This window comes from Choloepus didactylus, chromosome 13, assembly GCF_015220235.1.
Source record: "Choloepus didactylus isolate mChoDid1 chromosome 13, mChoDid1.pri, whole genome shotgun sequence".
NCBI classification, from domain to species: domain Eukaryota; kingdom Metazoa; phylum Chordata; class Mammalia; order Pilosa; family Megalonychidae; genus Choloepus; species Choloepus didactylus.
In genome coordinates this window covers 72,835,871-72,849,706 of record NC_051319.1, presented here as the reverse complement: position 1 = coordinate 72,849,706, position 13,836 = coordinate 72,835,871, and the positions used below count along the sequence as shown (strand labels likewise).

General features: G+C 37.1%; 1 protein-coding gene across 4 annotated transcripts in view; it reads left to right on the top strand.

Annotated features, from left to right (window-relative positions):
- The window catches only part of RAPGEF6 (Rap guanine nucleotide exchange factor 6), a 279,739-nt gene that overhangs the window by 127,962 nt on the left and 137,941 nt on the right, over positions 1 to 13,836 (top strand). For all 4 annotated transcript variants that reach the window (XM_037802240.1, XM_037802242.1, XM_037802243.1 and 1 more), the window contains one exon: positions 44 to 187. In XM_037802240.1, the coding sequence (XP_037658168.1) occupies positions 44 to 187 (144 nt within the window). The remainder of the gene's footprint in view (positions 1 to 43; positions 188 to 13,836) is intronic.

Sequence of the window (13,836 nt, the reverse complement as noted above, 5' to 3'; positions counted from 1 at the left end):
GAAAAAATGGATATTTAATCAAGAATATGAACATGTGTTTCAGGTAGAGAATTCCAAAGACAATGAAGAAAGTATTCTATACAGAGAAATTCCTGCCAGACAGTCTCGACGAAGATTTCGGAAAATTAATTATAAAGGAGAACGCCAAACCATCACTGATGACGTGGACAATAATAGCTATCTTTCGGTAAGTATATTTAGGAACATTTCATGGATCTACCTGAATTTTCATATACGGTATCTTTAATTTACATATATTTTTGGTAATGTCAGTGCTTGGGCTCTACTTTAAATGAGGCAGGGAAGCATGTCTATATAATCTTTTAAAGTACTTTTGCTTTGCTGAATTGGTTAGAAATACTCTTAGAAGTGGGAGTTTTGTTTTCATTTAAATAATGCAAAAAAAAGTTCTTGCCATATCCTTAAAAATATGTTTGTGGATTTTCTTGTGCTTTTATTGCCTGAATGGGGGATAGATTGGAGTTCTACATGAGAACTCAGATAGTAGGCTCATTGGGAGCCTATTATTCTGATATGCTGTGAGAGTACAAAAGAAATAAAAACCTGGCATTTCTGCTGTTGAGGTGTGGGACAAATATACATAGTTTGTGTTATTGACCTTCACAAGTGCTATAGGTATGTTTTCACATGGAAAGTTGAAAACAAAGCAGATGAAATATTAACTTTTCTAGCGCCAAAAGAAACATACCCTGTTTCTTTAGAAGTATTTGATTTTGTAATTGTAGATAAATTCTTTTTAGGCCATAAAGCAATCAAATAAAAATAATAATAAGGATAATCTTATAAAGAATAAGTCCATGTGCTTTTCTTCTGGGAAGAGGTTCTATAGTTACCAGTTTCCAAAGAAATCATGATCCCTCAAAATGTAAGAACAATTCATTAGTCTAGAACAGCTTCCTGTTTGGTTTGCTTGTGTTTAATAATAAAAATCTCTTTTCTTTAAAACAGCAGCATCAGGTTGAAGAAGTTTGAACAAGAGGAATAAAAATAAGTAATAAAATAAGTTGAATATGATAGGTGGAGGAATAATTGATGGCAGCAAAATCCCCAAGATCATGTTTAAGTCTTTTGGTTGTAAGAAACAAATTCACTTCTTCCATGTTAGGAAAAAGGAAGATTATTTAGGAAGTTGTTTGTACTGGAATAAGTAGAGTTAAAACAGCTTTAGGGTTTTAGATACATTTGTCTAATTTGATTGATTCAGCACATTCTATTTCTGATAGCAAACATATTGAAATGGTCCCAAAATTTATGAGTACATTCCGAGCCATACAAGTTTCATTTCCTGTCCTTATTAACAGTTTCAAAGTTAACTATTCCCATCACCCAGTTGTATAAGCATCATATATTCCTGAATAAAAGTTTTAAAACATATAGATATGTAATATTGTTTACTAAAATTAATACACATACTTAGTTTTATAACTTTTTAAAACTTGAATCTATAATCTGATCATCTTTGAATGCTGTCAGATTTCTTTTACATTGTTCTTAATTGCTGCAAAGTACTCCATTATAACAAAATTTTTTAAAACTCATCTCCCAGTATTTGGTCATTTAGGTTGTTTGTAGTTGAACATTGTTTTTTTTTGAAAAGATGTCCTAAGTGTCTTGGTGGCTATGTATGCCCACATCTCGATTTCTTAAGAAAAGAATTCCAAGAAGTAGAATTACTAAATCAAAGTATCTTTAATTGAACCACTTGGTTCTACTTACATGAGCTAAAGATTAGTTCATATTTTGTGTATTTTGATTGCTTGCTTATTCTAGTCTCAATTTTAGTGTTCCTTTCCCTTTTTGTTTTTTTGTTTTGTTTTGTTTTGTTTTGTTTGGTGTCTTCACGTGAAGCCTAGACAGAATCCATATTTTCTTTTGATAGCTGTGGCTTGACCTATGTACTAAAAGTTGTCTTCTTTGGGATATGGGTTTCCTGAATAGGCCAGAAATAGCAATAGGCACACTGCTTGGGATTCTGTTTGTTTGATGATAAGTAAAGTATGGCATTTTTACATGTAAAAGCTTGTACAAATAGTTTTTAGGTGGTTATTCTAACTTTCAAGAGTTTGGTAAATCAGGGGAAGAGGGGAACTGAGTTGACTGAACTTAGACAAAACTGACATTAACTTTAAGAATGGGTTAGAGAAGTATTTCAGGTCATATGACTTGCATTTGCTATTTCTTGATAATTGTTTTTATTTTTTTCTAAAAGGGGAGTATATTTCAGACAACATGCAAAATGCAGTATTAAAGAAGTTTCACTTATTTTTAATTAGTTACCAATTATGTAAAAAGCGGTGCATCTGGCTAAATTCCTACATAGTGGCAGCTCATCTAGGTAAGGATACTATGTAGCAAAATTCTTAATAGTATTTGGGGAAGTGTCTAGTAGAACTGGTTTCTTGGCTATGCTGGTCCCTTTATGTCTTTCTTTCTTTTGGCTTTCTGTCTTTTATTGAAATACTGTTTTGCCAGACAGTGCCCTCACTCAGCGTGGCTTCTTTGGCACTGAAAGCTGGAGAATAAAAAAATCGGTACAAAAAATAAGCACCCCAAACCCCACAGCCCACCCTTTATTTCTTTCATTCCACTTTGCACAATTTAGAGAAAGAAAGATGAGGGGAAATTGTACTTTCTTTTAAGTGGCAGTAGAAACTTCACAGTTTCTTTTTGAATTTGTAAACTACCATCAACTTTTCCTTGCTGTGGTGCCGAAGGTAAAAAAAAAAAAAAAAGTTCATGCAGAATATTTCAACTGTCAGGCTATTCTTATTACTTAATATACAATCTATGTATTAAAGGTTTTTGTGAATATTAAAGGACATTTTGCATGTTTTTTTTTCAATCAATTGAATTTTTTTATCTTCATTTTATTGAGATATATTCACATACCACGCAGTCATACAAAACATATCGTACATTCGATTTTTCACAGTACCATTACATAGCTGTACATTCATCACATAAATCAATCCCTGACACCTTCATTAGCACACACACAAAAATAACAAGAATAATAGTTAAAGTGAAAAAGAGCAATTGTAGTAAAAAAGAACACTGGGTACCTTTGTCTGTTTGTTTGGTTGTTTCCTTCCCCTATTTTTCTACTCATCCATCCATAAACTAGACAAAGGGGAGTGTGGTCCTTATGGCTTTCCCAATCCCATTGTCACCCCTCATAAGCTACATTTTTATACAATTGTCTTCGAGATTCATGTGTTCTGGGTTGTAGTTTGATAGTTTCAGGTATCCACCACCAGCTACCCCAATTCTTTAGAACCTAAAAAGGGTTGTCTAAAGTGTGCGTAAGAGTGCCCACCAGAGTGACCTCTCGGCTCCTTTTGGAATCTCTCTGCCACTGAAGCTTATTGCATTTCCTTTCACATCCCCCTTTTGGTCAAGAAGATGTTCTCCGTCCCACGATGCCAGGTCTACATTCCTCCCCGGGAGTCATATTCCACGTTGCCAGGGAGATTCACTCCCCTGGGTGTCTGATCCCACGTAGTAGGGAGGGCAGTGATTTCACCTTTCAAGTTGGCTTAGCTAGAGAGAGAGGGCCACATCTGAGCAACAAAGAGGCATTCGGGAGGAGGCTCTTAGGCACAATTAGAGGGAGGCCTAGCCTCTCCTTTACAGCAACCGTCTTCCCAAGGGTAAAACCTATGGTAGAGGGCTCAACCCATCAAACCACCAGTCCCCTGTGTCTGTGGTCATGTTAGCAAACATCGAGGTGGGGTAGGCCAATACCCCTGCATTCTCCACAGGCTCCTCAAGGGGGCACTACATATTTTTTCCCTTGTTTTTTTTTTTTTAACTTTATTTCTTTTTTAAATCAACTGTATGAAAAAAAAATTAAAACAAAACAAAACAAAACATACAATGAAAGAACATTTCAAAGAGACCATAACAAGGGAGTAAGAAAAAGACAACTAACCTAAGATAACTGCTTTACTTCCAACCTGTTCCTACTTTACCCCAAGAAAGTTACATAATATAGCAACATTTCTGTGAACTTGTTCCTACTATATCCATCAGAAATTAACAGACCATAGTCATTCCTGGGCATCCGCAGAACGTTAAATAGCTTATCTGTTCTTCTTGGATTATTGTTCCCCCTTCCTTAATTGCTCTCTATTGCTAGTTCCCCTACATTCTACATTATAAGCCATTTGTTTTACATTTTTCAAAGTTCACATTAGTGGTAGCATATAATATTTCTCTTTTTGTGCCTGGCTTATTTCTCTCAGCATTATGTCTTCAAGGTTCATCCATGTTGTCATATGTTTCACGAGATCGTTCCTTCTTACTGCCGTGTAGTATTCCATTGTGTGTATATACCACATTTTATTTGTCCACTTTATCTGTTGAAGGACATTTGGGTTGTTTCCATCTCTTGGCAATTGTGAATAATGGTGCTATGAACATTGTCGTGCAGATATCTGTTCGTGTCACTGCTTTCCAATCTTCCGGGTATATACCGAGAAGTGCGATCGCTGGATTGAATGGTAACTCTATATCTAGTTTTCTAAGGAACTGCCAGACTGACTTCCAGAGTGGCTGAACCATTATACAGTCCCACCAACAATGAATAAGACTTCCAATTTCTCCACATCCCCTCCAGCATTTGTAGTTTCCTGTTTGTTTAATGGCAGCCACTCTAATCGGTGTTAGATGGTATCTCATTGTGGTCTTAATTTGCATCTCTCTAATAGCTAGTGAAGCTGAACATTTTTTCATGTGTTTCTTGGCCATTTGTATTTCCTCTTCAAAGAACTGTCTTTTCATATCTTTTGCCCATTTTATAATTGGGCTGTCTGAACTATTGTCATTGAGTTGTAATATTTCTTTATATATGCAAGATATCAGTCTTTTGTCAGATACATGGTTTCCAAAAATTTTTTCCCATTGAGTTGGCTGCCTCTTTACCTTTTTGAGAAATTCCTTTGAGGTGCAGAAACTTCTAAGCTTGAGGAGTTCCCATTTATCTATTTTCTCTTTTGTTGCTTGTGCTTTGGGTGTAAAGTCTAGGAAGTGGCCGCCTAATACAAGGTCTTCAAGATGTTTTCCTACATTATCTTCTAGGAGTTTCATGGTACTTTCTTTTATATTGAGATCGTTCGTCCATTTTGAGTTAATTTTTGTGTAGGGTGTGAGGTAGGGGTTCTCTTTCATTCTTTTGGATATGGATATCCAACTCTCCCAGCCCCATTTGTTGAAAAGACCATTATGACTCAGTTCAGTGACTTTGAGGGCCTTATCAAAGATCAGTCGGCCATAGATCTGAGGGTCTGTCTCTGAATTCTCAATTCGATTCCATTGATCTATATATCTATCTTTGTGCCAGTACCATGCTGTTTTGACAACTGTGGCTTTATAATAAGCTTCAAAGTCAGGGAGTGTAAGTCCTCCCACTTTGTTTTTCTTTTTTAGAGTGTCTTTAGCAATTTGAGGCATCTTCCCTTTCCAAATAAATTTGATAACTAGCTTTTCCAAGTCTGCAAAGTAGGTTGTTGGAATTTTGATTGGGATTGCATTGAATCTGTAGATGAGTTTGGGTGGAATTGACATCTTAATGACATTTAGCTTTCCTATCCATGAACATGGAATATTTTTCCATCTTTTAAGGTCCCCTTCTATTTCTTTTAGTAGAGTTATGTAGTTTTCTTTGTATAGGTCTTTTACATCTTTGGTTAAGTTTATTCCTAGGTAATTGAATTTTTTAGTTGATATTGAAAATGGTATCTTTTTCTTGAGTGTCTCTTCAGTTTGTTCATTTCTAGCATATAGAAACATTACTGACTTATGTGCATTAACCTTGTATCCCGCTACTTTGCTAAATTTGTTTATTAGCTCTAGTAGCTGTATCGTCGATTTCTCAGGGTTTTCCAGATATAAGATCATATCATCTGCAAACAATGACAGTTTTACTTCTTCTTTTCCAATTTGGATGCCTTTTATTTCTTTGTCTTGCCGGATTGCCCTGTCTAGCACTTCCAGCACAATGTTGAATAACAGTGGTGACAGCGGGCATCCTTGTCTTGTTCCTGATCTTAGAGGGAAGGCTTTCAGTCTCTCACCATTGAGTACTATGCTGGCTGTGGGTTTTTCATATATGCTCTTTATCATATTGAGGAAGTTTCCTTCAATTCCTACCTTTTGAAGTGTTTTTATCAAAAATGAATGTTGGATTTTGTCAAATGCTTTTTCAGCATCTATTGAGATGATCATTTGATTTTTCCCTTTTGACTTGTTAATGTGTTGTAATACATTGATTGATTTTCTTATGTTGAACCATCCTTGCATGCCTGGAATGAACCCCACTTGGTCATGGTGTATGATTTTTTTAATGTGTCTTTGGATTCGATTTGCAAGTATTTTGTTGAGGATTTTTGCATCTATATTCATTAGGGAGATTGGCTGGTAGTTTTCCTTTTTTGTAGCATCTTTGCCTGGTTTTGGTATTAGATTGATATTAGCTTCATAAAATGAGTTAGGTAGTGTTCCATTTTCTTCAATGTTTTGAAAGAGTTTGAGTAAGATTGGTGTCAGTTCTTTCTGGAAAGTTTGGTAGAATTCCCCTGTGAAGCCATCTGGCCCTGGGCATTTATTTGTGGGAAGATTTTTGATGACTGATTGGATCTCTTTGCTTGTGATGGGTTGGTTGAGGTCTTCTATTTCTTCTCTGGTCAGTCTAGGTTGTTCATATGTTTCCAGGAAATTGTCCATTTCTTCTACATTATCCAGTTTGTTGCCATACAGTTGTTCATAATATCCTCTTATAATTTTTTTAATGTCTTCAGGATCTGCAGTTATGTCACCTTTTTCATTCATTATTTTCTTTATGTGGGTCTTCTCTGTTTTTGATTTTGTCAGTCTAGCTAGGGGCTTGTGAATCTTGTTGATCTTCTCAAAGAACCAACTTTTGGTGATATTTATCCTCTCTATTGTTTTTTTGTTCTCTATGTCATTTATTTCTGGTTTAATCCTTGTTATTTCTTTTCTTCTACTTGGTTTAGGATTGGTTTGCTGTTCATTTTGTAGCTTCTTCAGTTGATGCATTAGTTCTTTGATTTTGACTCTTTCTTCCTTTTTAATATATGCGTTTAGTGCTATAAATTTCCCCCTTAGCACTGCTTTTGCTGCATCCCATAGGTTTTGGTATGTTGTGTTCTCATTTTCATTCATCTCTATATATTTAGCAATTTCTCTTGCTATTTCTTCTTTAACCCACTGATTGTTTAGGAGTGTGTTATTTAACCTCCAGGTATTTGTGAATTTTCTAAGTCTCTGATGGTTATTGACTTCTAATTGTATTCCATTGTGGTCAGAGAATGTGCTTTGAATAATTTCAATCTTTTTAAATGTATTGAGGCTTGTTTTATGTCCCAGCATATGATCTATTCTGGAGAAAGTTCCGTGAGCACTAGAGAAGAATGTGTATCCTGGTGATTTTGGATGTAATGTTCTATATATGTCTGTTAAATCTAATTCATTTATCAGATTGTTTAGGTTTTCAATTTCCTTACTGGTCTTCTGTCTGGTTGATCTCTCTATAGGAGAGAGTGATGTGTTGAAGTCTCCCAGAATTATTGTGGAAACATCAATTGCTTCCTTTAGTTTTGCCAGTGTTTCTCTCATGTATTTTGTGGCACCTTGATTGGGTACATAGACGTTTATGAGTGTTATTTCTTCTTGTTGAATTGCCCCTTTTATTAGTATGTAGTGGCCTTCTTTGTCTCTCAAAACATGCCTGCATTTAAAGTCTTTATCTGAGATTAGTATTGCTACACCTGCTTTCTTTTGACTGTAGCTTGCATGAAGTATTTTTTTCCATCCTTTCACTTTCAGTTTCTTTGTGTCCCTGTGTCAAAGATGAGTCTCTTGTATGTAACATATTGATGGTTCATTTTTTTTGATCCATTCTGCGAATCTATATCTTTTAATTGGGGAGTTTAATCCATTTACATTCAACGTTATAACCGTGAAGGCATTTCTTGAATCAGCCATCTTATCCTTTGGTTTATGTTTGTCATATATATTTTTCCCCTCTCTCTATTAATATCCTTTATTGTACCCATACCGAATCTCTTTAGTACTGAACCTTTCTCCAACTCTCTCTGTCCTTTTTTTGTTTCTCTGTCTGTAGGGCTCCCTTTAGTGTCTCCAGTAGGGCAGGTCTCTTGTTAGCAAATTCTCTCAGCATTTGTTTGTCTGTGAAAAATTTAAGCTCTCCCTCAAAGTTGAAGGAGAGCTTTGCTGGATAAAGTATTCTTGGCTGGAAATTTTTCTCACTCAGAATTTTAAATATATCGTGCCACTGCCTTCTCGCCTCCATGGTGGCTGCTGAGTAGTCACTACTTAGTCTTATGCTGTTTCCTTTGTACGTGGTGAATTGCTTTTCTCTTGCTGCTTTCAGAACTTGCTCCTTCTCTTCCATGTTTGAGAGTGTGATCAGAATATGTCTCGGAGTGGGTTTATTTGGATTTATTCTATTTGGAGTTCGCTGAGCATTTATGATTTGTGTATTTATGTTGTTTAGAAGATTTGGGAAGTTTTCCCCAACAATTTCTTTGAATACTCTTCCTAAACCTTTACCCTTTTCTTCCCCTTCTGGGACACCAATGAGTCTTATGTTCGGACGTTTTGTATTATCTATTGTATCCCTGAGGTCCGTTTCGATTTTTTCAATTTTTTTCCCCATTCTTTCTTTTATGCTTTCATTTTCCATTCTGTCATCTTCCAGGTCACTGATTCATTGTTCAACTTCCTCTAGTCTTGTACTATAAGTATCCAGAATCTTTTTAATTTGGTCAACAGTTTCTTTAATTTCCATAAGATCATCTATTTTTTTATTTAGTCTTGCAATGTCTTCTTTATGCTCTTCTAGGGTCTTCTTGATATCCTTTGTATCCCGTACTATGGTCTCATTGTTCATCTTTAGTTCTTTGAGTAGCTGCTCTAGGTGCTGTGTCTCTTCTGATCTTTTGATTTCGGTGCTTGGGCTTGGGTTATCCATATCGTCTGGTTTTTTCATATGTTTTATAATTTTCTGTTGTTTTTGGCCTCTTGGCATTTGCTGAACTTGATAGGGTTCTTCTGGGATTTGTAGACCAATTGAAGTCCTTATCTCTAATTTATCAGATCTACAGCTTCGTGGAGTACACTGCCTCTAACTAACCAGCAGGTGGCGTCCACGAGCCACCTGTTCTCCACAAGGCAGTTCTCCCCTGCTTTGCCTTTGTGGTGAGTGGGGGAGTAAGTCTTGCGGGGTCCAATTGGTGTACCAAGCTTGCGTGTGTAGTTGGTGTTGCCCACCCTGTATATGGGGCGTGTTTCTGGACAGTCAGGGAGGGGAGGTGGCTCTAACAATCAAATCTCCCTGGTGATCCTGGAGTTTTAAAGCTGCTGCAATAGTCTAATCCTTCAGTTTAGTCCTGCTACAGTTTGTCTCTGCCACTGACCCCACAAGTCCTTGGTATTGGCGTATGGCTCCTAAGACTTGCAAGTGGGTCCCTCTTCCAGGCCGTGCACCCCCTAGTCCTCTGTTGAGGGATGACTGTGTTATGTCACAGGTGAGTGCCGTCCGCCCAGGGCAGTTCTGGGCTGCTGGGCTGTGTAGGGAGGCTCCAAGTCTGCTGAAATGATGGCTGAATGGGGCTTTGTTAATTCACACTGCTCCACCTTCCCAACTCTGGGACAGTCAGCTGAGGTTGCAGGGAAGGCTAATGTCCACGCCCAGTTTTGTGGTGTGTGCCTGTTATTTGAAGCACTTCCGTCACACTGGGTTATCTGGGGCAGATCTGGGCTATGGGGCTGGCGATGGGCAGGACTGTTCCCTGTCCACCAGGATGATGGCTGTGAGCGGACACCCCCCTTTTCTTGGGAAGTTGTGGTGTTTAGTGAATTTTCTCAGCCACTGGATTATTGCCTTTTGTCTCAGAGGTCTCTTAGTTCTGCTCTTGTCTTGACCTGCCCAAATTGCAAGTCTTTGAATCTTTCTGTAATGAGCTTCTTAGAGTAATTGTTTTAGAAAAAAAAAACAAAAAGGCCCTCCTCACAGATCTAATGGGTTATTGAAATGCTAAGAGACAAAGCAACCAGGGCCATTAAGGAAAGGTCCACAGGGCAGAGAGATCAGCTTTTCTTCGGGATTTGCATATGAGCCTCAGGGCCTGAGCTCTGCCCTTCCCCTTTCTATGTTCACCAGAACTCCAAAAATCCTCCGCTTTTATTTTGGAGTTTTTCGTGTTGTTTTTTTCTATGCCTGTCTCCTCTCTGCTGTGCTGGGTGCTCTCAGATTCTCTGGTGTCTGGTCTCAGTCTATCTATGGTTGGAGTTTGGATCAGTAGAATGAGTTTCTGATAAGGGCTGTCACTGCAGTTTTCCCTTCTCCTTCCGGGAGCTGACAGCCCCTCCTCCCACAGGACTGAGCCTGGCAGGGAGGGGTGTGGGTCCCCTGGCCACAAAAACTTACAGATTTCACTGATCTCAGCAGTTCCACGTTTTCATGAGTGTTGTATGAAGTATGCCCAAAGTCAGATCGCTCTGTGGTGTCCAGTCCACGCAGTTCGTGGCTTTCTACCTACTTTCCTGGAGGAGTAACTAAAACATACAGCTCACCAGTCTGCCATCTTGCCCCGCCTCCCCAATTCTGCATGTTTGTTTTTTAAATTCAATTTTCTTGAGATATATTCATATACCATGCAGTCATCCAAAGTGTACAATCAGTTGTTCAAAGTACCATCATACAGTTATGCGTCCATCACCAAAATCAATTTTTAAACCTTTTCATTACCACACAAACAAAAGTAATAAGAATAAAGTTAAAGTAAAAAAGAACACCCAAAACATCCCATTACCCCCATCCCTTCCTATTATTCATTTACTTTTTGTCCCCATTTTTCTACTCATCTGTCCATACACTGGTTAAAATGACATAAAATTACAAGTCCAAGAAGTGCAGTGTACCCCAAATAGAATTGATCCAAATGGACCTACTCAAAGACACTTACTAATCGGACTTTCATATGTCAAAAACAAAGAGAGAATTCTGAAAGCTTCAAGAGAAAAGCAATCCATCACATACAAGGGAAGCTCACTGAGGCTAAGTTTGGATCTATAGCAGAAACCATGGAGGCGAGAAGGCAGTGGTATGATATATTCAAGATACTGAAAGAGAAAAACTGCCAACCAGGAATCCTATATCTGGCAAAACTGTCCTTGCATGTATTTTAAAGTAATTTTCTACCTGAATACTTAAAATGGTTTATTCTTAATGAAATATTTTCATAGTTTTGTCATACATTACTTTATATACAGATGAGAACTAAAATGTTAATGTAGATTTTTTTTTTAAGTATAAAGGGCACTTCTGTATCTGTAATAACGATTTTCAAATTCCTCTAGGTATTACTGTCAGAGCTTGCCATAGATTTAAATGTTTTTAAATATTCTCACTGGTGTCAGAACTTTGACCTTTGAGGAGGGTACATCTGATATTTAGACAAGCAGAAATGAGTCAATAATATTTGTAAATTTGCCTCTCTAGTATTTCAGAATTTGCTTCCTTTTAATTTCCCCTTGTCATTGCCTTGGTGTGAACCATCTTTCTAAGACAATTGGATACAGTATTTTTCCCTTCTCCACCTCTATACTCTCACTCTGAAAGCAGTCCTTCATTTTAGGAAATTTGGAAGATTTTAAAAACTGAAAAGTCTTGCGTAATCTCTTCACCAAAAGATATCTACTGAGTCATTTTGTTTATTCGATTTTAAGATTTGTTTTTCTCTCCTCTCGGGTTTCCCTATCACTAGTCCTATTTCCTATATCTACCCCTAACCTCCTGCCATATTTATATCAGTATGAGCGTCTTAAAGGGAAGATCTAAGAATATCACTTCTTTTAAAACTCTCCAATCTTTTCATGGCCTACTATTTTTTTTTTTAATCTTCATTTTATTGAGTTATATTCACATACCACGCAGTCATACAAAACAAATCGTACATTCGATTGTTCACAGTACCATTACATAGTTGTACATTCATCACCTAAATCAATCCCTGACACGTTCATTAGCACACACACAAAAATAACAAGAATAATAATTAAAGTGAAAAAGAGCAATTGAAGTAAAAAAGAACACTGGGTACCTTTGTCTGTTAGTTTGTTTCCTTCCCCTATTTTTCTACTCATCCATCCATAAACTAGACAAAGTGGAGTGTGGTCCTTATGGTTTTCCCAATCCCATTGTCACCCCTCATAAGCTACATTTTTATGCAATTGTCTTCAAGATTCATGGGTTCTGGGTTGTAGTTTGATAGTTTCAGGTATCCACCACCAGCTACCCCAATTCTTTAGAACCTAAAAAGGGTTGTCTAAAGTGTGCGTAAGAGTGCCCACCAGAGTGACCTCTCGGGTCCTTTTGGAATCTGTCTGCTACTGAAGCTTATTTCATTTCCTTTCACATCCCCCTTTTGGTCAAGAAGATGTTTTCCATCCCACGATGTTCATGGCCTACTATTCATAGAGAATTTCCAATTATCTAACATATACGGACCTTCACAATCTAGAACAGTCCCATCTATCTCTCTGATTTTCTCCATTGATGGAAATGTTTCATATTTGTGCTGTTCAGATTAGAAGCAACTATCCACATGTGCCTCCTGAGTGCTTGAAAAGTGGCTAGTATGACTGAGAATCTCACAGTTTAATTTAACTGTGAGTAATTTACTTGTAAATAACCTCATGTGGCTACTAGGTACCTTATTGGACAGCACAGGGCTGAAGTTTGTCCACCTCTCCAGTTCTATCTTTTCTTCTTTTTCTTCAAATTCCTTACCTTTCAGCCATGCTGAACAAATTTGCTGATCCTTGAAGAAACCATGTTTCTTTTTTTTTTTCCTTCATTTATTTTTTATTGTGGAATATAAAATATTTACATGGAAGTACTAACTTTCCAAGTGCAATTTAACAATTAGAGAACAAATTTCAAAGAATGATATGGGTTATAGTTCCACAGTTTCAGTTATTTCACCATTGTAAAATACAACATCTATGCAAAAAGGCCACAACTTTCAAGATATGATTCAACAAGCAGTTACACAGGAAATTTCCAAGAATGCCAAGTGTTACAGTACCACAGATTCAGTTATTTCCCTATTGTGAATATACCATATATACAAAAAGGTGATAACTTTCAAATTACAATTTAACAAGTAGCCTTATAGCAAATTTCAAAGAATGTCATGGGTTACAGTTCCACCATTTCAGTCCTTTCCTTCTTACTTTCTAATACCCTAGCAACTAAGAAAAAGAAAATTATAATGAGATTCTATATTCACGATCTTTGTTAAAATTCTATATTATCTGTTACTATCCCTTCCTCTAGTTTAATCCATTTCCCAATCTTTAGGGATATCTAGGCAGTGACCACCCTAACTTGTTTTCATTGAAAAGGGATGTTGACATGGGAAAAGGGAATGCGACTAGTTGGTGTTCTTGAAGAAGCTGTTGCCTTTGAGTTTGGGGACTTATCTGGAGGATTTAAGCTTCTGAAGAATAAACTTAGTGAGTGAAACTTTTATAGAGTCTTGGATGGGTACCAAGGTATTCTTTAGGGTTTTTGGGACTACTGTTGACTTGGGCTTGACATACTAAGGCCATTTAGGATATTTAGTTGGAGCTTGCATAGGAATAACCTCTGGGATAGCCTCTCAACTCTATTTGAAATTTCATAGCTACTGAAGCCTTATTTTGTTGCCTTTCTTCTCCCCCTTTTGTTCAAAAAAGCATTCTCAATCCCTCGATGCCAGGGGCAGG